This window comes from Anomalospiza imberbis, chromosome Z, assembly GCF_031753505.1.
Source record: "Anomalospiza imberbis isolate Cuckoo-Finch-1a 21T00152 chromosome Z, ASM3175350v1, whole genome shotgun sequence".
NCBI classification, from domain to species: Eukaryota; Metazoa; Chordata; class Aves; order Passeriformes; family Viduidae; genus Anomalospiza; species Anomalospiza imberbis.
This window is the reverse complement of record NC_089721.1, coordinates 51030868-51055510: the sequence shown is the minus strand read 5'-3', so window position 1 is coordinate 51055510 and position 24643 is coordinate 51030868. Positions and strand designations below refer to the sequence as shown.

General features: G+C 37.4%; 1 protein-coding gene across 1 annotated transcript in view; it reads right to left on the bottom strand.

Annotated features, from left to right (window-relative positions):
* The window catches only part of PRDM6 (PR/SET domain 6), a 76585-nt gene that overhangs the window by 24478 nt on the left and 27464 nt on the right, over window positions 1–24643 (bottom strand). The window contains exon 4 of the mRNA XM_068175713.1: window positions 1145–1272. Within this exon, the coding sequence (XP_068031814.1) occupies window positions 1145–1272 (128 nt within the window). The remainder of the gene's footprint in view (window positions 1–1144; window positions 1273–24643) is intronic.

The following is a 24643-nucleotide window of genomic DNA, read 5'->3' as shown; positions in this document are numbered from 1 at the left end:
GACTTTCTCATGTTCACTTTTCATTTAGTTTTGTCATCTATATATATATGTACGCATATATTTTTTTCTTATTTTTATATATATATGTGCACGCACACATCACCACATAGAGAAATAGTCCAGAAGACACCTACAAAAATACTCTTTCATCACAACCATCTTTATTCATTATCCAGTGTGTTTCTTTAAAATCCTATGGTATTTTAGTTATAGATAGCAGATACTTACATATATAATAAAAGATTTGTAATGTATAAATAGGATTGTTACTTTTTTAACTGCAGCATTGTTTAGTCAACTGGCCAGAGAATAAAAAAGTCGAAAATGCAATTGAACAATTTTACCATTGTTAAATTGGATCCCTATGGGATAATCAAACTTCATATATTTCATTTTAGCTTGCTTTTGTATGTTTTATTTTTAGTTTTAAAGGTAGTTTAAATAAGTTTAAGATTTTTCCTAAATAAAAGAAACTCTGCTCTCTAAAGCAACCAGCAAAAATCATTGCTCACTGCAACTGGCAAGCCTGGGGCATTCTTTGATGTGCTTCCTACCACATTTAATAAGGCCAAGCAGTTGCTTCTGATTCTAAGGCAAAAGGTTTGTTTATAGCTGAGATCATGTATTTATGTAATGTGTTGTCTGGGTTTTCTGGACCTCTTTGCAAGTACAAAGTAAAATGTACCATAATTTCTTTACATTTTTCTTCACATTTTGACTTTTTCTAGCCAGCAGCATAAAACGGACAAGCTCTAGCAATCTTGGCTAGCAGGTGCACTCAACAAAAAAGCTCGAGGTGTATACACAGCTCATGACTGACCCTCAGGATGCCTCTGGGTGCCACTTTTCCCCCTCCCCTATCACACGCATCTCTATTAAGGGTGGAGAACTGCTTGTGTTGGCTTGCCTTGGATGAGATCGTTTGAAAAAGTGCAGAGAGCTCAGTGTGGTGGGGTGGTCACACAAGTGACACAGGTCTGCCCTCGCTCCCTGGAGCTTCACCCCGTGTGTGCTGCCCCACGTGAGCACAGCCTCCAAAACTCTGATACTGTCTTTGCAATTAAAGGCAGCAGTATTCCTGACGGTCACAGTCTGATAAAACATTCTCATTCTGTGTCACTGGGTGAATCAAAAATCACTTTACCTGTACTGAACCACCGTTAAGTTCTGCTCCCCACAGTGCCTGGCACATCGGATGTACCTCATCCAGCTTGACTTACTGGGTTCTCCACCATCGATAAAGTGCTGCAGTGTCCCATCTTGGTCATATATCTGGGGGAGATGTCACAAGGTCAAGTAGTTAGAACAAATCATCAGCAATCATTTTCACTGCTTTGCTGGTGTCTCTCTGTGGCTTTTCCAGGACTTTATTGCCATGAAGTTTGTCGTCAGTGTACTGATACTCTTAGAAATATACATGAAAAAGCAGAAAAGTATTTTAGGGGCTGCAAGTTTATCTTGTTTCTCTTATCAAGCCAATCTTTTCATATTAAAAATATTTGTGGTCTCAAAGATGTGACTGTGTTTCCCAAAGAATATTTAACCTATTTTGACAAGCTGGCCTTAAATAATGAACTGCCAGATAAACAAGAAAATCTGGATGTAAAGCGTGCAATAAAATGGCTGGGACATCTGAGCAAGGGGCAGTAGCAATTCCTAAACAAGAATCCCTTCCTTCACATCTCAGTTGCAGCAAGAGCATATACTTCAGCAGCCTAACATGATATGTTAGGGAGTTGTAGGATTCATAATAGCAAAACAAATGAGACTAGAAGGAAAAGCGGAGTTGATGATGCCTTTAGGAGCTCTCTTGAGACATACAATTTTTTTGAAGTACTGAATGAGAAACCAGTCCTGAGGGAATCGTTGTTTTCCTAAACATGACATCCCTGTTAAGGACATGAGAGCTAGTTATGGTGATTTTAAAAAAGATGGTAATATGTTTCTATTCAGAAGTGAATACTCTCTCTAAAGTCAAGAGTAGTGTTGCTCTGGAGATTCTGAAATAAAAAGATAAATGTATCATGCATACCTGCCCCCCTGACTGCTTAAAAATGTTATCTAGGTAGATCTAATCCTAGTAAAAGCGTGTGATCTCACAAGGTTTTTACTTGTTATACAATTACTTTGGCAAACCTCACAAAGGCATCTGAACAATTAGGTGCCTATCTGAAGTAAATCTCATTTTCATGCCTTTTGCCCCTCTATGAACACCATTTGCTTTAGTGTCCATACCCCAAAAATGGTCTTCCTTTTGGAATTGTATGAGCTTAAATTGATGTCTTCTTGAAAGTATTAATTCTGCTAACTAAAGAGGAAGCACATTTTTTACATTGACTTGAATATTTCTAGTATATACAGATTAAGAATCTTGAATATCTATTTCAATATCAAGAGAATAATCTCAGAAATTATGTGACTATATTCAATACTTATGATTTTTTAAAAGAGGGTTGCCTACAGTTACAGTTTCCTACAGTTTCCAAAACTATACACAGGAATCAAAATCTAGTTTTTTCCTCCACCAAAGGAGCATCTAAAATTTGGGAACCAAGCCTTGCTTTTGCTTTTGTCCAAGAGGGACTGTGAGTAATTAAGGAGGAAAATGTCCATTGCAAGAGCATGAGAGACATAGAAATCAAGTGTCTATGGTGAACCTTATCCTTTTTTCCTGAGTGTCTGTGACAAGGACCAGGTGGAACCTGACCAAATACTCCTGTGTTGGATAAGCAAGATGCTACCCCAACATGCACTAAGTGGAATAAAGTCAGAGAAATCAGGATCCCTCAGAAGCAAACAAATACTCCAGTCCCAGGGATTAAGTTGATTTTTTTATAAATGGTAATATGCTGATTATCAGCAAGGACCTATTCTTATGCAAGGATCTTAATGTATGTTGAATATGTGAGCAAAATATGCTAAATTATAAAAATCTGTGAAGAAATTGGAAAAGTTCTACAGGACATCAGCCTATAAAAAGGAAGGAAAAATTAATGACTAGCAGTACTTGGCTGAAACCATTTTGACAATATCTATGCAAACATTCTCAGCAGTGTTTATTATCTATCTATTTACATGCTGCTTATTCACATAACAATATGTGTCTTAACATGAGGCAAAAACAATTCCCATAAATAAAGAGCTGATAATTTCCTAATCCCCAGATAATATGAAACAGGAAAGACAACGAGGTCTGCCATAATCAATAGTGACACTCATATCTTGGCACACAGGGTCTTATTCAGAACTTTGTATAAAGAGACAGTCATTAACTGATATGAAAATTAAAATCTGTCATGAAAACATAGGACTGAGTCTTTCCTGGGCCTTGGTCTGGAATTGGAAGGACTGTGCCGTAAGACTAAGTATTTTCAAATACTTTATTCTGCAAGTACTGATGCATCGAGTGACACTATGCCCTCCTTTCCTAGGTGGATATTACTGACATGGCTGCATAGTCATAATCTATCCAACAGCATTCTTAGCCCTGTTCTTCCAGGACTGTAAATCCATCTTTAAAGAAGCAGAAGCCCCAGGCTTAGAAGGTAAATAACAATACTGTGTTGAATCTATTTGTCAAATTGCATAATACAGGTTAAAATCTGGGAAAAAAAACCCAGAACTCAGATTGGTTATTATTTTTCATGTCACCATTATACAGGAGTTCTTATTCGTTTTACAGTTACAGAGATCAGGAAACCAGTGAAGATATAACTGCCTGAAGAAACCCTCATGAGGGAGCAAAGCATAACCTGCCATAACAGAGAAAAAACAAAGCTATAGCACAAGCCATGAACACAGGCACTACATTTAAACAATGGATATACATATTTACCCACATCTCTATTACACATGCATACATCCTTAAACAGTCATGCTTTATATTATAGAAAATACTGCAGAAACCTGTGATAAACTGATGTTACTGTAAGACTATCTCACTTGATCACTACATCCATCTACACTGGCATAATTTTTCATACATTGCAATAACCTCATGGCAAAATAGAATACCATTTCTCCAAGTCCCTGCAGACACCGCATTTATTTTTTCTGTATCTCACATCAGTCACTGATCTAAGTAGTGGAAACTCAATTAATTATTTCAGTTTTATACTTTGATTGCACTTGAAAGTGTTACCTAAGCTTCATACTGGACTTTGATAACTGTTGGTTTTGCTGAGTTTTAAGGGTTTGGTTTTTGTTGTGGTTTTTTGTTTGTTTTGTGATGGAATGAATGAGATTTGTGGAACAGACTGGAATCTGATAAAAGAGGTCTGCACGCACCTCATCTGACATGCATTAAGGTCTGCCTTAACAGTTGTCTTATAGTTAATTATCTTCTTAATAGGTTCTTGACTGTTTACAGATATTTTACTGGTATGTTGCAGATCAAGAGACTCAGAATGTGATACATACTTCTCCTCTATGAATTTCATCCTTTGACTTCAGAATACAACAGCTTCATTTTCCAGGAAAGTAAGTCCAAAGCATAGTCATCAGAATACAAACAGTATTTTCTGTTCCCTTCCTTGCAAATACCACTTTATTAAATAATTGAGACATAAATAGAGGTCAGATTTCTCTTCTAATGGCTTGATTGATTGAGAATAATTATTTGGAGGGCATAGATACTGTTACTTTAATGACAATTGTAAGAGCAACACACAGTGGCAGTAATAACATGACTTCTAAAGCACACTGCATGCCATATAAGTGATGCTCTAAAATCTCTGAACAGCCATACCATAAATAAAAGAAGTAATATCAACATGAACCATCTAAGATTTAAGGAGTATTAAAAGACAAGGTGGAGTGCTAAAGAGACTTCTGAGAACCTTAAATTACTTCAGTACTGATATAGTCAGTATTGCTTACTTGGATCATTTGGGCAAATCTTATTCTAGTGCTAAAACTTTTGCTCCAGTTTCTGGTATAGATGCCACAAAATTTTAGATTAAAGAAGATCAAATGCAGCAGCACACCTGCAGAGAAAGCCAAGTTATGAAGCAATTAAAAGCAATTAAACAGAAGAGACAGCAAGAACAAAAATAATTTTTTGAAGTTCTTTCCTCCCTATCTGTTGCCTTCCCTTGTTCTCTTTCTGTGGGCTGCTGTTATGTCTTTAGATATTCTTCCTGCATTTTATTTTTCCATTTAATCAGGCAAGAAAGGTATTAACAGATAATTATTTGGCTGCTCGTTTTCACTTCAGGCAGCCAGGGAATGGAGTGATCCTGAAAATAGAATATTTATTTGCAAATACATTTATATTGCAAAAGTAGCTATTAGAATATTTGTTTTATGTTGCAAGACATCAAGAGAGATGTGAAGAAAACCATGAAATATGTAAGAGTTAATTCTAACCATTAGAGACTCTTGTATTTTGCTATTCACTGCTATTCTCATTGATATCATATGCATAAAATCATAGAATTTTCAAATCACTTACTACAAGTTTTCTCCTCTCCAAAGATGATTTACTCTGGCCTTCAATGTGAAGATAGCAAAAATGTACCCAAAACTACTGGTAATATGGTAAAAAAGTTGTAAACAGAGACGTTAGATGTGGTAGCATCCATATAAGTTATATTTTTTTCTGCAACAGTGTATGAACCTACAAGCCACAGTTACACTGGAAGTTTCTTCTTTGCTAACTTGGACATCAGAACTCAATAAGCTCTACATTAGGCAAATCTCACTATTGTGAGACCCTGCTTTTGATGTAAAAACACATCTTCTAAAGGTGTCTAACCTAAAAAGAAGTTGAAAACAATGCCAAAGAGGATAATGGTTATAATCCTGGCTATTAAGCTGACAGTCTGTAAAAGATGTGCAATTACAGAACAATAGAATTGCTTAGGTTAAAAAGACTTCTAAAATCATTGAATCCAACCCTTAAACCAGCACTGCCAAGCCAAGCAGGGCTGAAGTCCCTACATTAAGTCCCTAAGTGCCACAGCTACACTTTAAAACACCTCCAGGGAAGGTGACTATATCACTTCCCTGAACAGCCTGTTCCAGTGCTTGACAACCCTCTTGGTGAAGAACTTTTCCCTTACATCCAAGTTCAACCTCTTCTGGCACAATTCTGGAGGCTGTTTACTCTTTTCCTGTTTCTTGTTACCTGGGAGATGACACCAGTTCACACACTTCTAGAACCTCTTTCAGGCAGTTGTACAGAGCAGTAAGGTCCCCCCAATCCTCTTTTCCTCCAGACTAAACAGCCCCAGCTCCCTCAACTGTTCCTCACAGGACTTGTGTTCCAGACCCTTCCCTTGCACCATTGCCCTTCTCTGGACGTGCTGAGCACCTAAATGTCTTTTTTGTAGTGAGGGGCCCTGAACAGGAGACAGGACTTGTGTGGCGTCACCTGTGCCAAGTACAGGGGGACAATCTCTGCCCTGATCATTGCGGACACCAACCAGGATGCCATTGGTCTTCTTGGCCACCCAGGCACAGCTGGCTCATCTTCAGCTGCTGTCAACCAGCACCACCAGGTCCTTTACCACCTTGACATCTTTCCAGTCTCTCTGCCCCTGTCATGTAGGGTTGTTGTGACCAAAGTGCAGGACCTGGTACTTGCCCTTGTTTGACCCCACAGACTTGGCCTCAGCCTGTTAATCCAGCCTGCCCAGATCCCTCTGCAGAGGATCCCTACCAATTCATCTTTAAGTGGATGTGGACAGCCTGCTCCTGTTCCTTTAAGATTTCCTTTTTAAGGCACATCCAACCTTCCTGGACTCCTTGCCTTTCAAGACTGCCTCCCAAGGGACTCTGTCAGCCAGTCCCCTAAACAGGCCAAAGTCTGCCCTCTGGAAGTCCAAGATGGCAGTTCTGCTGATCTTCCTCCTTACATCTCTGAAATTTGAAAACTCAGTCATTTTGTGATCATTGTGCCCATGGCAGCCAATGACCACCACATAACCTGTAAGTCCTTCTCTGTTCACAGATCCAGCATGGAACATTCCATAGTTGACTCCCTTACCATCTGTGTCAGGAAGTTACCTTATACACACTCCACAATCATCCTGGATTTTTTCCTCTCTGCAGTGTTCCATTTCCAGCAAACATTGGCTAAATTAAAGTCTCCCACGAGAACAAGGCATGACAATCATGAGACTTCTCCCAGCTGCTTACAGAATATTTCACCTGCCTCTTCATCTTGGCTGGATGAAGACTAAAACAGACTTACACCAGAATATCTGCTATATTGGCCTTCCTCTTTGTTCTTACCCATAAACACTCAATCCTGTCATCAACATCAACTTTTGAAGAAACTGCTGTATCTTCATTGAACTTTTTTTAACATTCATTCTGCAGCATTTTACTCATCGTCTGCAGTAAACTAGTACTGTAAGTAAAGTTGAATACATGTATGCTTTCTTAGATGAAGAAAGAGTGTTAAGTGGCATTACTGGTAGAAGACAGCTGTATAGCCAACAGAACAAATTACAAGGATGGTTACCTCTTCCATAAAGCTGAAGAAATAGCTGTCTCTTTCCTGAAAAGCCCTGAAATTCAGATAAGTGAACAGTAAAATGTAAAATGTAGTGATTTGACTTGCTTAAGGCAGTCATTGTTAAGCAAAATGCCACTGAACTCCAGAGTTTATTATGACACATACACATTATTTATTTGTTAGAGCTTCTAATCACATCAAACTGAAAGCAAATTGGATTTTATGCATGACTTGATAACTTACTCATTTAGGTTTGATTTTGTGTAGTGTACTGGTACCTAACAGCTGGCTTTGAAATCAGCACACTGCCAAAGGACCTCGTTATCTAGAAAGTTGGAAACATTCAGAAGATGCTGCATGAACTGAAAGAGAGAAGATACTAACAATTCATTGAAAATATTACATTTAAGGAGCATAGTTTAGGCTGAAAATCAAAATACAGCTGGGTTCATATTGATAGCAACAAGTGTTCAAAGAATGAATGCTTTTAGACTTTTAATGCCTTAATATTAGGAGCTGGGCATCTGCTTTAGGATAGGAGGGCCCTTCTAAATATGTCTTCTCCTTGTTACACACTGAATGAAACAATCATGCATGTAACCATAGCTTCTTTCTCATTTCTTTCACTAACTTGACCAAGTAAGAGTATTCAGCAAGCTTTCTAAGAACTCTTTAGTCCCACTGTATAGAAGAAAAATGAAACATAATACAACTCAGAGACAAACTAAAATGCATGGAAAACTCCCCAAGCACAGTTTAATAAAAAGAAAAACTGATGTTAATTTATGACAATAGTAATATTATATAATTACATCATTTGCAAAAACCACATCTCAAACACTGAAATATTTTGTAAATTACGTGCTATGGTTGAGATTACCTATACAGTGAACAGGTTGAACCACCCAAATAAAGACCATATTCATCACATTCTGATAAATCCAGTTTTGATGCCTAATAAATATTATTGTATGTGTAATAATCAACTATACATGTAAAATTGGTATGCAACAATAGTAGTATACACGTCATCAGCCTCATTCTGCTGTAAGTGATGTTTGGACAGGTTCCCTGTTCAATTGCATGGTCCTTATTTCTGAAAGACATTAGTTATAAATACTTCTCATACGTTCCACTGTTTCTTGATAAGACTAACTGATTTGCTTTACCAGTTAAAGTATGTCTTCAGATTATTTATGGGTAGATAGCAGAATCTAAAATATAAATATGTTTCAGATAACATTCAAGCTTGTTGTCTTAGGAGGAGATAAGAATGCTTTGGTTTATTATTATGTAGAAAATGAAAGCCAGTTACTATGGTCTTTATATCTATATGAAATAAATCCATGTCAATAACTAGTTACTTGCTTTGAACTGCTTCTATTTTTATAATAATAATTGATGGTATCTCCTCACCATGTAGAAAATGCAACAGTCCATTCAAAGAATGATTTTTCTTTGTTGGAGTATTTGTATTACATGCAATTTGTTTATACTTAGAATTATCATCAAGTTTTCCAAAGCAATTGACAGAATAAAAATCTGAAATAAATGAGCAAGGAGGAAATATCAGGAGGCCTCACTGGTTAAAGTCAAAGGAAAATTTTTGTCCAACTGGATGCAATCCCTCTGTGAAAAAGCACAGATACATATCCTGACAGCCAATGATCTTCTTTGACTGTTCACACAATGCAAAGCAATTTTCTAAAATTAACCATATCTGATATGGAGCGTACATCTTATAATATCTACTCAATGTTTTTAATCTAGCTAACATCATGTAGCAAATTTTATAAAAGAGAATACTTGCCAAATAATATTAAAAGCTATTTAGTTTTAACATTTCTCAAAGGATTATGGCATATGAAACTATAAACATTGGTTTGAATTGTCTGTGCTAGGTGAAAGGCTTCATCTCTCACTTAGACCTCAGTCCAGCAAACACTTCTGCACATGTTGTAGTCCCATTGATCTCAATGGGACTACTCGTGTGTGAAATCAAGCATCTGTGTAAGCAGTTGGAGGACTGGGGCCTTATTCCAGAAAGTGTCATGAAAGCAATGCCCTGCTGATTATGTGGACTTCATAAAATTACTTTTTTTTAAGTCAACTCTCTGTGGTTTGTTTTGACATTAGCCCGAGGAGGTCCTGGAATAGGAAAGAATTTCATGTAATGCAACAGTGTTACTGAACACCAGGGCAATGAGAGGAAGACACAGAGCAGAAAAAAATTCCACTCATAAAGCTGGAAACTTGTAGACATGTAAACAGATCTGTAAAGTACCAGTGCTCTTGCAGTACCCACTGACATCACAGGGCCTTCCCTGAGTGTGGTTTTGCACCCTCCTGACAGGTTCAGTGACAAGACAAAAAAAGTTGTGGTGCTCCAGCCACGAGTCATTCTGCAATGGAGACATTTTTGTTTAACATTGTTATTTCCACCCTGCTCATACCCTGCCTTCCTGTGCAGTCCTGGTAGCAGAAGACCATGTGGAGGCAACAGACTGAAGCGGTTTTCTCCAGTTTTTTCTATGTGGGACATGGAAGATGAAAAGTGTTACCAATCTAGGCTCTATGGTTGCTCTTCAGAAAGACTGTGAAAGAAACCAGACTAAAAATGAAAAGATGTTTAAGAATAGAGAAGCAAATTATGAAAGCTGAAATAACCCAGAAAGAAGACTCTCATTCCCATTTACTGGTAAATGCAAATCCTAGTAAATATAACAGGGAAGAAGGTAAAAGTAAAAAAAAAAAAAAAAAAACCTCATTCAACTGGAAAGAATCAATGAACTTAGTAATAAAGCTTCTAAAATTATACTTGGAGCCAGAGAATCAATACAATTACAGTGAGTCTTTTTTGCTTCCAGTGCCTCTGAAAACAGAGCACTGTTTCCTCTGCAAGGTAATGACAGAGCTTAGGCCATTTTCTTGGAGGTTCTCAAAACCACTAGACATTGAAAAGTGAAATTAAAAAGTGTTTATTTCATATTTTTTTTCATTCCTTTACACAACCAAATACCCCAGAATGATTTTGGCAGATTTAATCACTCAGCATTAAGCTAGAAAATGCAGCTGAAACAAGTAAGCATATATACACTTCTGGGGTGACTCAGAGTCATCCTCAGAGAAATCACTCTAGACCAAAAGAAACTCATAAATGGAAATCATTCTAATTTGCCCTGATTCCTACATATAAGAAGGAACAAAAATATGGAGGCTCTGTTCTTCAAATTCAAGGCTTACCTTGCTTGTAAGAGGAAGCTGATGGCCCAAGAACAACATCTTTTCTTTCCTCATACCTATAATTTCTGTAAAGCATTTTCTCAAAATACTGTTCCAAACCATGTGTTTGTAGTTTTGTGCATGAATCAGTACTTCTAGAGAGGTAGCAGATCTTAGATGTACAAATCCCAAACATAGTGCTTAGGGATGTTTTCAGACATCCTGAAATATGGTGCATAGAACATTTGGTGCAATTATCATACTGTAATTGACTTTGGTTTCAGTTAGCAGCATGTGGGACTTCTCATTATTTTCTTTACATTTAGGATTTCCTAAAGCTCCAACGCCATGTTCCTTTAAGCATTTTAAGAACTAGATTTAAAGGTATTTCTCTTCTTGAGCACAGAACTGCTTGAGATTCTAAGGTATCTGCAGAGAGGGTGTCAAGAGGATGGAGTCACTCTTCTTGGTGGTGCCAAGCAAAAAGACAAGAGGCAATGGTCAGAAACTGATGTACAGGAAGTTCTACATGAATAGGAAGAAAATTTACCATGAGGGTGACTAACTATTAGAGCAATGAGAAGAACCAAAAGATTTCAGAGTCTCCTTCTAAGGAGATACCTATAAGCTGTCTGGACACAATCCTGAATAGCATGCTCTAGGGAGCATGAACAGGGAGGTTGGACTATGTAACTCAAATAGTCTCATCCAACCTTATATAAAAAATGCCAGCCCTAATGCAGAAATGCACTACATGTGAAAATACTCTCTGAAAAAAAAGCCTGTTCACAAGTAGCCTCCTCTTCAATACATGTCAAGAGCATTACTTTGTTCTAAATATGTATTGCTGCCTAATGTAATGGTTGTGATCACTGATAAGGGTTTGTTCTTGGACTAGGGAAATACTATATGGTTATATTCAGATGTGTAAACTTAAGTTCAGGTTAAGTGTGTAAAGTTAAGTTCAGGTGTATAAACTAGTGTTTCTGGTGGGTTCAAGTTTTCCACTAAAGCTCCAGTGACTGCTCCAGAAGACAAGCAGTTATCCCTAAGTTCTGGGCATTACTTGTCAGGCCTGTCTATATGTCTTAGATACTTTCCAGGATTTAAAATTCCCCTAAACACCTCCATTCAGGCACTTGAATTGCTCTGCAGATGCCTGGGTTTAGCTCCTGCACAGAAAATGGTTTGTCACATGGCTTACAGCAAGTACTTAAAGTCTTGATCCTGTAGCTGTAGAAAACAGGGATTTTGATAACATTTTTTCTGCACCATTTGCTTATCTTCACTCTGAGTTTTTAAGTAAATATGGATAGGGACTTTGTTTACAGTGTATGTGTAGGACATCTATCACAGCAGAGCACCCATTTACTACTACAATACCGAATCTACAGATAATTCCTTCAATCCTTTTTTAAACTTCTCATTAAGGCTTACCATAAATGAGGAATTTCAGTAAAAATTACATACCTTAGAAAACATACTTAATTCCTTTGTGAGTTTTAAATAATGAGGCACAGTGATATTTTTAGTTTGGAATATTTTGGAATGTCTGGAATGTCAAGTTCCCCAGATGATGCCTAAAAGGTCAAGTAATAAAGTATATGATAAACTGTGCCTGAGATTCCTCATAAAACAAATGAGTAATGGCTGTACAAACTGTGTTGCTGTGTTTTTATATCAAAAAATTCCTAGAGTCCATTATTCCTTCAAATTTGTTAAATTATTGGATTGTCAGAAAAATAGCACAGGAAAGGCTGGTTTGCTTCCTCTTTGGGGCTGAAGTCAGAGTGAAGAAGCAAACGAAAGGAGTGCAGTAAGGAGTAGTGCTGATGTTGCTAGTGGACATCATAGTGGAGAATGCAAAAAGGGTTTTTTTCATTCCCAAGTGCAGTTCTGGTGTTGGTAAGTATCATGCTAAGTTTCTTTAGAAGTGTGTTTGTTTCTGTGAGGATTATAACATTAGATTAGAACATTGCTTGAGACACAATCACAGGAGCCCTCCAGAGCTGTCAAGCATTTGGCATATCTCACTTATCTCTAAGGGTGGCAGGGGCCATCAATACAAAGTGGATCATCAATCAATATGGAGTCTTCTTCAGACATTGCCTGTCAGCTGATCAGAGGAAGGCTTTAGGGAATCAGCTTTCCATTATCAGGATTTGGTCTGTGATCAGAACAAGCCACTAAACCTTTTACTTTTCACTTGGCAAAAACATACACACTGGAAAAAAGTCCTGACAGTTCATTCATTTTGCTCCATCACTGGAGCCAGATGATGTTTGACTGGGGAGACCCACCCTCTTTGATGTTGTACTCTTTTGAGAGTGCCCTGCTGTGAAGAAAATTTTCTCCTTCCAAATTAAAGAGAAATATTTCTGTGTCCAGCTGTTAAATGCGACTTTTGCCATTTTTCAGTGCACTGGCTTTGTGCCATCTTTCAGGCTGTGTTTCAAGCCTATCTTTTTCCTTTCCCCTTCTCAGCAGCCATATCCACAATGTGTTAGTGTCTCCAGCTTCTACATACATCAATACCAAAAGGGAAAATGCAAGTAATATTGCATTTCTCTGAACTATAGCAGCAATATTTACATGCCTCTTCTGATTTTTTTAATTAAAGCCAGTGATCCTTCATGCAATGAAGGCTAAAACCCTTAAATATGATCTATGAAAAGCCGACTTCAGTTTCATTTTGATTGCAGTAGGCAAATCATGCCGAAGCAAAGCCTTAGTAGAAAACATTTACTGGTTAAATGAGTGTGGATATTACTAAAACTTTTTTCGTGTCCACATCAAAAAAATGGCACCCATTCAGCAGCCCTGGCTCTGTTTAAATTAAGACAAACTTCTCATGAAATCTTGAATAAATATTTAGGCTTATGTAATCAAGAAAATCTGTCTCTTCTCGTATTTATTAAGTGTAATTTTTAGACTTATAAAAACCACTGTCACCAACTGTGTATACAGTAAATAAGGGGTGAACTCATCATTACAACATTTTGCCTATCCATTGAGGTGGATGAAATGCAACAGGTTCCAAGTATTCTTCAATTCAAGCTCTCCATAATCCTTTTCATTTGCATATTTGCTGATACGGAAAAGGATCAATGTTTGATGGATTTTGGCAAAGTCATTATTACAAACCTGTGTTCTGTAATTAATCTCAGACTATAACCAGCAAATCTGAATAACTGCTCATGTACTCATCACATCTTCATGCTGTGAAAATTAAAACCTGACTGAGAGCCTCAAAGGATGAGAATGGAAACACTTAACTTGGAAAATTACATGAATGGTAAAAAAAAAACAAAGCACTTCCCCTTTAGGTATTCACTTTGTAGATCCATGCCAAAAAGAGTATATTCAGATAGATTTGATCTAGAAATAAGCAGTAAAGATGATCTTAACCTGGACTACAAGTAAATCATGGACACTTTTTTATCTTTTAATTTTAGAATGATACAAGTTTACAAATAAATATAAATTAGCCTCTCTCCAAAAGGCTAGCAGAGAGCCAAGCTACATTCTGAGGAGCTTCAGGCAGTTCTGAAAAGCTGTCTGGTATCTAACAAAGGCAGTACTGGGACTGGAGATGTCCAAGCAACACAGAGACACGGACTTGTAACAGTGTTGGCAATTCAACAGCAGGCATGCTTACTTGTTCCTGGAATGAATCAATCACTGCCACTCCTAAAATTGCAAGCAGCACATATATACTCCACAAATGGTACATTTGGATCTCTGCATTATGCTGGTTCCATGACTCTGGTTCCAAAGAGGTGACCTTGTTATATGAATATAATTTATGCTCCTATGGTCTTTCTCTATCCTTATTTCCAAATCAATAAAGAAATAATTTTCTTACTGGTAATTGTAACTTTCTCTTATTTAGCTAACCAGTGTTATCCAAAATTTTCTTTACTTGCCTCCAGTCTTCCATCAGCCACTGTTTCATCATGTTCCTTTTTTCTGTCCCTCAATCTATCAGGCAGCAGAAAAACAACCTGAAAGAATACCTCATTAGAGTGAAAATGAAGGACTGATTTCAAAGACTTGTGTTGGTCTCTTTCACTATTACTTTCTGCATTATTCTCTTTCACCTTTAAAAGTATATACCTTAGGTTTATCCTTTCAACTTTTCTCAAATCTTCTCTCTGTGCCAAAAATAATTTTCTGTAAAAGGAAGATTTTTGTCCCAAACAGATATAAGTGAAAATGTATAGGTGGCTTATATAGTCCAACACAGATGAAGGAGAAATAGTCAAGTAGTTTGTGTAGCAAATCTGCTGGCCTTAAATGACCACTTTTTTACAAAGAAACTCAAGGTACATAAGATAATTTGAAACCAATAGAACCAGTGATTATAATCCATCTTGAATATTTTAACAGTAAAATGATTTATGCAAAGCAAGTTTTATTTTTTCCTCAAGAATAAATTAAAAAAAATTAAATAAATCAATTATTCTGATAATTTTCCAACATCCTCAAAATTTAATACAAAGGGGACATTGGTAATTTTTTAGCAAGGCTGCCTGTAAAATTATTTTGCTGGATCTGTTCAAAACCTCACAATGATTGTAAAGCAATAACAATAGCAAAATATTTTGGAGCAAGTGTTTTTATTTTTGTTTGTTTTTTTTTTTTCAATTGGGATTATCTCAAGATTTTTTAAACCAAAATATAAACTTTCATTGTAAGCTTACTGTGCCTTAAAAATTAAAGGAATTTGGAACAGAGAAATACATATTTTGTTTAGAGTAGGAACTTTATATTTAGATCAATTGAAACTGTTTTTCCCTAAGTTTTATTCATGAGGAATTTCCATGAAACTAGCATTTTTTTGCAAAAAGTTTTATTTTCTGAGCATGCACTTGAAAATAAAAAATTGTTTCCTTGGGAAACTCCAACAATTTGTAACCAGTTATCTGTTGTACCCCAGTTAAAGACACACATAAAAACAGTCATGGCACCTAAGAGCTTGCAATCTAAAAGACACAGATAAGGCTAAATGAATTGAGAGACTCAGGAAATGTGATGAAAGTGTAACCTTTCTCCACTCCTTCCCTGTATCTTTCTCCCTCACGCACAATCACAAAAATTCTCTTCTTAAATACAAAAAGAATAATGGGGAGTACGATTTCACAGTTTTCCTGAGTTAAGCAGGAATTATCACGCTTCCCCTCTGCCAGGTGGAAAAGCTTTGGTTTCCCAGTGGGGTACAGATCTTTACCAGCTCCCTGCTATTCCTGGGGAAAATAAACCATGTATGTATCTGCAGGCAGGTTAAAATCTGAGCCCTTTCTTGGCCAGCTGGTACCCCCTGACTGCTGGTTCATGGGAAGGCAGGCAATGTAAGTTGGATATATATTACTCCAGGCATTTGAGGGCAAAGGAATACATACTAAAGAAAGGGCAGAGAAACTAAACAATGTAGAAAATAGATATTTTTGCAAGGGGTTCCTCAAGAACCCCTTGCTGATAGTAAATAAGTGAGTCCTAGTTCAGCTTCTTTTATACAGACTGTATACTTACTGTATGTGGTCAACTTTCCTAACTGGTTTGACCATTATATTTGTAAGATGAGAGTGTATTAAAAATAACTGTGAGCCAATTCTTAGCAATACCCTCAGACTAACTGTTTTCAAAGAATTTGATGAAGCTGTAATAAAAATCAATTTATCCACAGAAAGAAGCACTTCTTGTTCTCAAATGACAGATTTACAATTTCACGCAAGCATGAATATCCTAGAGCTCACCCTTTTTAATAAGGAGCCTTTTAAAAGACATAAAATATTTGTCCTAATGAAGTAATGGTTTCCTAAGGTTTTGCTTCTTTTCTGTACTGCCTACAGTTTTATGTCTTTGTTGAAATGTGTCACTTCTTAAATTATGATGTTTTCCTAAGTCTACTATATTCTTTTTCTAACCCACAGAAAGCACAATTGTCAGACATTATGTTTTGAGGGCAAACTGACCTCCAACATATTGAGGATAACGTAAATTTTATATTTTATAGTTATTCTGAAAACATTCCTAAACTCACAATCCTTGGTTGCTTAGTATCTTCAACTCACTCCACCTAACAACAGTAAACTGGAGTCCAATGTTTTCTGCAGAAAATCAAAGTAAAAGGTGAGAGGCAAAGCTGAAAAAGTACTTTAACTTTTAGGGAGTAACTATTACAGTCACTGCCAACTTCAGATAAGACACTGTACGGAGACAGCCCAAAGAGCTGCTGCAATTCCAGGACTGTCATCTTAACCTGTTCAAATTTGTCTAAAAATTCTCCAAGAAACAGGGAGTATAGTGTGAGTGAGACAGGAGAGGTTAATGCACTGTGATTCTAGCCTCAGCTGACTCATTCTGTCAAGAAATACTGAGGCTCCTTCCACAGAATATGATAGTGTGTCACTGTGGTAGATTTTGCTTCTTTTTCTCAACCACTTTTCATTCTCCAGTAGAGAGCAGAGAAGGATGTGAGTTACTCCAGGCTTCAAAAGAAAGACATTTATTTTGTCCAGATAAGTAAATTGTCTAGTAATCCCATGTGGCATCTGGATAGGAAATATATTATACTTACTAGAAAATTGAGCAAATCCTTGGAATCAAGGATGAATAAACAAACTGACTGAGAGGAAAAGACACTTACCAGAGTCTTAATAATGAGGTACATCCAGGAGCATTCCGTACTCTAAAGGGTACTTTTGCAGTGAGTGTGACTAAGCCTGGTTTTAGTATGGATGTCTTTTGTCCCCAAAACATTCACTGCTGTAATAATCTGCTGTAATAATCTTCACTTTGATACTGATTCCAGTGTATGATACACTGATATGTAAATACTTTTCAGTTATTATGCACTTAATACTGCTGCTGTCACTGGAAGTTCAGCACACAGAAGATCCAAATGTACAGTGCAGTCTGTCTTTGTGTAGGAGGAATGGGGTCCTCGGGCACTGTGCCTTGCAATGTGCAAGTAGAGATAACTACAGTGGTGATTAAAATTGCTCCCAAAAATATCCAGTAGCTTTTACTCAATAGTGAGATATAGATTGGGTCACTGAGCTTTGCTGAGCCCCAAAGGGTTTTTCTTGAAAGTATTCCAAAAGCATGTAACTTCTTCTAGACATCATTTTGTGAAATGTGAAGTAGCAAGAAGCTGAAATCTGGAACCATGTAGGAGAGAAAAGTCCTGGTGCACAGTTTGCACATGCTCAACAAACCTCATGTGTTTTATCAAAAATGCAGGCAATAGGTCCAGACTGTAGATATTGTTTTCCTCAATCTCTGGAAATTTAAGCTGCTGCATACTTGGAAAAGTATAGTTGCCATGGTAATACCAAAAAGAGTGTGCCCTGTATGCTTTTCGTATTTGACTCCACTATATATACAGGATATCCTGTATTATACACCCCGTCTGGCGGGGTCTTTTGTCTTCTAAAAAACAAAAAATACATTTCTTGTTTTCTTTTTTCTTTCCTGACTTTTTCCACATTTCAGGAGATTTACCTTCTTACCTATGACATCAAAATCAGTGAAAATGCAGGAGCAATTACTGTATTCCTACCAATATAGTTCTGACTCTTAATTAAATTCATTCCAATCTCTACAGGTAAATCATTAGCAATAGCACAGTTCAATTGTTGATACTTTCCATAATCATTAAATTTAAATGTCATTTTTTGTGGCAATTTCTCAATCTAAAATGTGTTTTGTCCAAAAATCTTCAAAACCAACAGTAATCAAAACAAACCCTCAGATTCTAACAGAGTTTTGAACACTGTAAGTATGATCTGAATGAGAACCAAAATTGTACTACTATGAGCAGCTCTTAACACAAAATTGCATGGAAATTCTACAAACAGTGTCAAAAGGCATCACGCTCCACAAGGCAGAGCATCTGTATTTCAGTCTTTTAATTGCAGTGTTAATCCTCTAAAAGTCAGTACAATAATAACCAGTAGAAGCAGATAGCTAGCAGATTTTTGAATTATAGTGGTGATGGGAGGAAAAAGAGCAGGAAGATCTTACCACACTTATAAAAAATGATTGCAGCACTTTTTGCCTGTAATATTACAAAGATATGTATTGCAGTTCCCATTTGACACCTGATGTAAACCATATCATTAACTTTGCAACTCTGCTGAAATAGTCTATCAACTTTAATGGTACATCTACATATACTGTTCACATAAACGAGAAAAAATCCAAACCTCATCACATATGTCATTCACATAGTGAATACAGTCGGTTCTGAGATTTGCATTGATTTAATATCCTTGGGAGTAAAAATAAACAGGACTCAAAAGATCCATCATGATGCAATTATCCAAAGTTTTCCTTTTAAAATGTATCTCTACTTGGTTCCTGACAAAATAATTTTAACTGTAAATTTGCAAATGTCTCTGTTATAAAACTACACAGATCTGAACTATAATAGTCAAAGCTCAAATGTTTTATAAATACATTTTAAATATGGCATTAATATAAAAATCCCATATCTTACAAACAAAAAACTCCATCATGTACTTTTGAACTTCTTATGACCTTCTGATGGCTACAATTGGGAACAAATGTTACCCAATAAATACATCGGCAGCCTTTTATTTGCAAAAAGGAGGACATTTAATTTAAGCAGTCTTTTTCTTAGCAGATATGTCGGATCCATTGCATAGGAATTTCATATATATCAGTCATAATCAGATTAAAAGTCTTACTGATTTAGAGCATATCTACATTGCAATCAAAGTGACTGGTACCGATGAGTCTGTTTTCTGGGTGTAAATTACTTACCTAGGTCATGACAGCAGGAGATGTACTTACAGCTACTTACTGTGCCTTACTGAGAGTTTGCTATCCTGTGGTAAGCTAATTTTTGCTGGAATTACATCACTTACAAGACTGAAATAATTACCTTGATTAAAACTATTTGGCTTCTGTCTGCCCAGAGGTGCAGAAATATCTTTGAATGCAATGCAGTGTTTTCTGAGTGAATTTGCAATAGGGGAACCTGACAATAAGTACTGGGGCACTCTTGGTCATTTCCTTTGTTCAAATGTAGCATAAAATGAATCTTCTTACCCACTTGAGCATAGGATTTGTTTCACACAGACATAACCAACTAGGGTTAAGTACATAACCTCCCTCTATTGCCCATTGTCCTTGTAGAGACAGCAGAGAGAAACAGACAACATCAGAGGGCAGCACTTAGTAATCAAGGTTAACTCCCTTAGATCAGGGATTTACTGATCTAATGTTATTGCCTGCTGCTGCAAGCACAACCTGCTGTAAATTGCCTAGATGTGGACTCCAGTCTCTTTCTGAGACTAGTACTCAAAGAATTCAGCCATTTTTTGTATTGCTTTGTCATGCTCTTGAAGAAAATGGTATGAACAATTTTTATCATCTCAACATTGAAGTGTGACTATTGTAGCACATTTTTTACTAGAATAACAAAAAATACCTTCTCTATACAAATACATTTATAAGTAAATGTATAGAATCATATCAGTCTTAAAACAGTTAGCTGTGAAAGCATGCTGTCAATCAATCAGGAGTTCGGGGTTTTCTAAGTTTTTTCCCAGCGTTCTTTCCAAAATATGCTTCTCCCTTTTTTCTTTCTTTTTTTTTTTCCTTTTTTTTTCTTTTTATTTTTTTTTAATTAAATACACAATGATAAGAGCAGTTTTTAAGAGAGCTGTGATTTCTGAGGCTGCTGAAAGCTGCTTCCCTAAAATGACCTTTCCTTACAACAGGGCAAGAGGAAAAAAAAGCAAAAGGGAAAACCCACAATTTTGGTCATATTGCTCACAAAACCATGTTGGTGAAACTTTTCAGACACATGCTCAAAATTTAAAATAAATAAATAAATAAATAAAAGTGTTCCTTTTCCACTTAATTTCGATTTCAAGACTTGACAAGCTGGCACATCTCAAGTCATTTTATGGAAGCTTTGAGATAGTATGTGGTAGCAAGGTGAAATCTGGACCATGACAAGAATAGGATATCACTGCTTGAACTGCAGCAAAATCTTGACATTACAAATGGCAGCATAAAATAGTAAAGCCTAGTGGTCTAACTATTTCTTCCTTATCAAATGGAGGAGCAAAAAGTCTTTACTGAAGACCAGAGGCTCTAATTCTTCCACCAGGAGAAGGGCCAAGGGAAGGCATAGTTTCCACGTGGAAGATACAGTGTCTCCAAAGAGTCCATCACTCCATGTCAGAGCTGGGTTGGCCTGGGAGGGCAGGTGGGATTCTGGTAAAGCAGCTGTGGCTCCCCTTGATGACCTTTTCTCTCCAATGACACCATGCCAGATCACCCAGCAGGCCTTATGTAAACACAGACTTGTCCCGTGGTACACATGACTATCTTATGAGCTCCCCAAAGGCTGAGGTCTTTGCAGATCTTTTTCTTAACAGTGGAGAAATCACTGCTGTCAAAATTGGGTCTTTGGGATGCAAAACATACTCAGCCTTGTACGAAATAAAGTGCCAACTCTGTCTTCCAGCAAAGTCTAATTAGAAAGTCTTAATTAGAGGAAAATCAGCATCATGCTTGCACTAGTATAAACTTACAAGAACTGAAACACAAGAAAGAGTACAGCATATCTACACAGGCTCTAAGAAAAATGATTGTGTGAAACTATGTAACAGTGTCATCTAGTGACTCATGCCATAATGTTATTATCCTGACAGTGCAACCAGCTACAGGGGAGGTCAGTTTCTACCCTGCTGAAGTGAGCTGTGCCCACACACTTTGTTGACACTTGGCATTCAGTTGTGGCAAGACTCCTCAAGCAAACTGAGAGCATGCATACACAAACAGCATACACAAATTGCACATGCATACACAAATTTGCAAACAACTGTCTGCTGAGTGTGCAAATATCCTTAATTCTATGTGTGGAAATCCTAGTGGAATGCCAATGCTAGGCATGGTACAGGTCCTGTCTAGTGTCATGGAAAACATCTGTCATGATGGTGCTGAAATACAGCCCATGATTATACCACCTAGTGAGACTCCTTTGAACTCAGTCCTTCACGTAATCTTCAGGACATTTCACATGGTCCTGCAGACCACCAGTGAGCTGTGGACAGCAGTTTAGTAGCCTGTGGTGAAAGTAGCCACAGCTATGAGCAAGCAACTTGGTTGTCTTCTTTTTCCTTCCTAACATCTGACCCTAACACCAAGGATTACCCTGGGGCTGTTCAAGGCCAGGATGGATGGAGCTTTTGAGGAACCTGGTCTAGTGGAGGTGTCCCTGCCCATGGCAGAGGGATTGGAACCAGAAGGTCTTTAGGGTCCCTCCAAAGGCAAACCATCCTATGATTATATATCAGTAACCAGCAACTAAATCCCATATCACACTTCCTTATTTCTAAGCACATTCACTGAATGCAAACTAATCTGCCCATAATGCTCATGAGAGCCCTTTAGCATGACACTAGAGAGTTGTTTCTTTCATTTTTCCATTTTTTTCACTCTTCTTGCCTGAAAGTCTGCTTCCCACACAAGCAATCACATAACAATGGCCATTAATAAAAATGAAAAAGCTTAACTAATATATTGGATCCCTTCCTTTTTAGAGTTATGAAGTTCTTCATAAAGTGCAATACTTGCCAAAGAATACAATTAAAGGCATGAGCATTTTGTTATATTTCCATTATAACTAATGAAACTGTCAGAAACATTGTCCAAAGAGTATTCACTCTGACAAACTTGGAAAATCTGGAAAATGTAATGCAAGGGTGACGCTTGTCTATAATTCATGCTCCAGTTTCTAGGGATATTAACTGCACTGCAATCTTTATTACCCCTTTGTAAATAAAAATAAAATAGAATAAATGCAGTTTAAGAGAGACTTTAATTTTCAAATCATATTCACCTTCTTCCTTTGTTTTACAGAGTGTAAAGTTTTAGCTTAGTGCTTTGAATGATCTACATCAAAACTTAATGTAATATTTCAGAAAATTAAGAAAACATTTTGTCATTAGTTTGATAATTAATTTTTCTGATTCTGCTGCAAGCTTAATACTTGAAATTGAGTTTAACACACATACACACACAAAAAAAAAATTAAAAAGTATTGTCATCTATGTTCAGATTTCTTACTTGGGTTTTGTACTTACCATGCAGCTGAAACATCTTTGGCATCTAATTGGGTACCACCATGATAATAGCTCAGAACGGGAGGCAAATTTTTTCTTTCTTTCTTTTCTCTTCCTAGGGTACTTAAATCTTGTATTCAGTTTAATCACCAGGCACTGCTTAGAGCCCTGATCACTAATTTTGGTGCTTTCAGAATCTTAAGCCTTGCTAACCTGTGAACGCATTTTACTGCATCACATCCAGGGTCCCTGAAAGGATTTCCAGGCTAGCAATACTGAAAAATCCATCTATATTGTGCCATGCAGGCGGAATAGCTCATTCAGAAATAAGTCAGCTTGATACCTCACTGTAGAGGGTAGATATACCCCTGATGACCAAGAAGCACTAAGATCTGATGAGCACGCCTCTGGTTTTGCTGGTATCAGCTCAGCTCTCTCTGGGCAAGTGTCTATATACAGCAAACTCACAACTACTTCTAAGTGGTTCATTGTTGGCAATACAACAGAAAATAAATTTAAAACAAAAACATGGGAGGGGGGAAGAGAGAGGAAAATGTTTACAGTAATGCTTTTAGAACAAGGTTAAGACAAGTTGAAAGAATAAAGAAGAAGAAAGAAGGTTCCAGAAATGTGAAGGAGTCCTTGGCTTGCATTTGGAAACAAAGTTATAAGCACTTTGCTTTGCCAGAACAGTCTTAGAAATCTGTAACAAAAAAAAAAGAAAGAAAGGGAAAATCCTGAACCTCCTTTCTGTACTATGAATAAAAGGACAGGCTGCTCTGCATCCTTTCTCAGACCTGATCCAAGGAGCAACTTACTCAGGGACCCCAGGGCCCAGGAATAAGCTGTAACCAAAGCTGAAGCAGCACAGCCTGTTGCCTTTAGGAAGAGGAAATCTCAAGATATCACAAGCTGTTCTCAGGTCCCTCTTCTCAAGGGGAGCAGGAGGGCCAACACTACCCTTCAGCACAATACTACTACTAATACAATACAATACAATACCCTTCAGCACATGTCGTGGTTTGACACGGAAGTGACTTTTCTCAATAAGTTAGCAGTCAAACCAATCAGTAGTCAAGTTTAGCTATTGACACCTAGAGTGACCACTGAAGGCATGGACACGCCTCTGAGAACACAGGGGGTTAAAAGCAAGAACTCCCAGGGGAGCTCTCTCTTTGGTTCTGTCAGGGTGCAGTGCAGACCTCCCCAGCCCAGCCACGGGCTGGGTGAGGGAGGGGAAGCCATGCGGCCTGGTCGGGTTGAGCCGAGGTGAAGGGATTAAAACCGAGCCGGCTCCTGCGGATGGAAGGGTGGAGAGAAACTGAGATGCCTTTGTCCTCCACCCCCCCACCACCAGAGGGAAAGAGAAAGAAAATCCAACGGCACCTGTAAATTTGCTGGCAGAGGAGAAGGAGAAAGGGGAGGAGATGCCCAGTCGTGAAAGTTAGCGTTCTAAGCCATCCGGGGAGTCTGAACTTTTAACCCTATCCTGAGAAATAAAGGCTTTATAAAATATTACTCCTCCTTGATTTGAAGTAGAAGAGAGACAGTCCGAGACCTAAGATGCTAAAAGAGGAAACTTTTAGGTAAAAAGAATTAATAAAGTAGCTTGTGGCTAGACTTTTCTTGTTAGCCATAAACTGAACCAAATTCTCCTACAATAGAGACTACATTTTAAAGAGATGCAATAGTAAACCAAGAAACCTGCTTCAGCAACTACCAACACAAGAATAGAGAAAACAGAAAAAAGCTGAAGAGTGTAGTAATACCCCCTGTCTTCAAGAAGAAGAAAGTGTAGTGATGCACTCTGTCTTCAGGAAGAAGATGATCTCTGTTCTTGAAAAGCTGAACC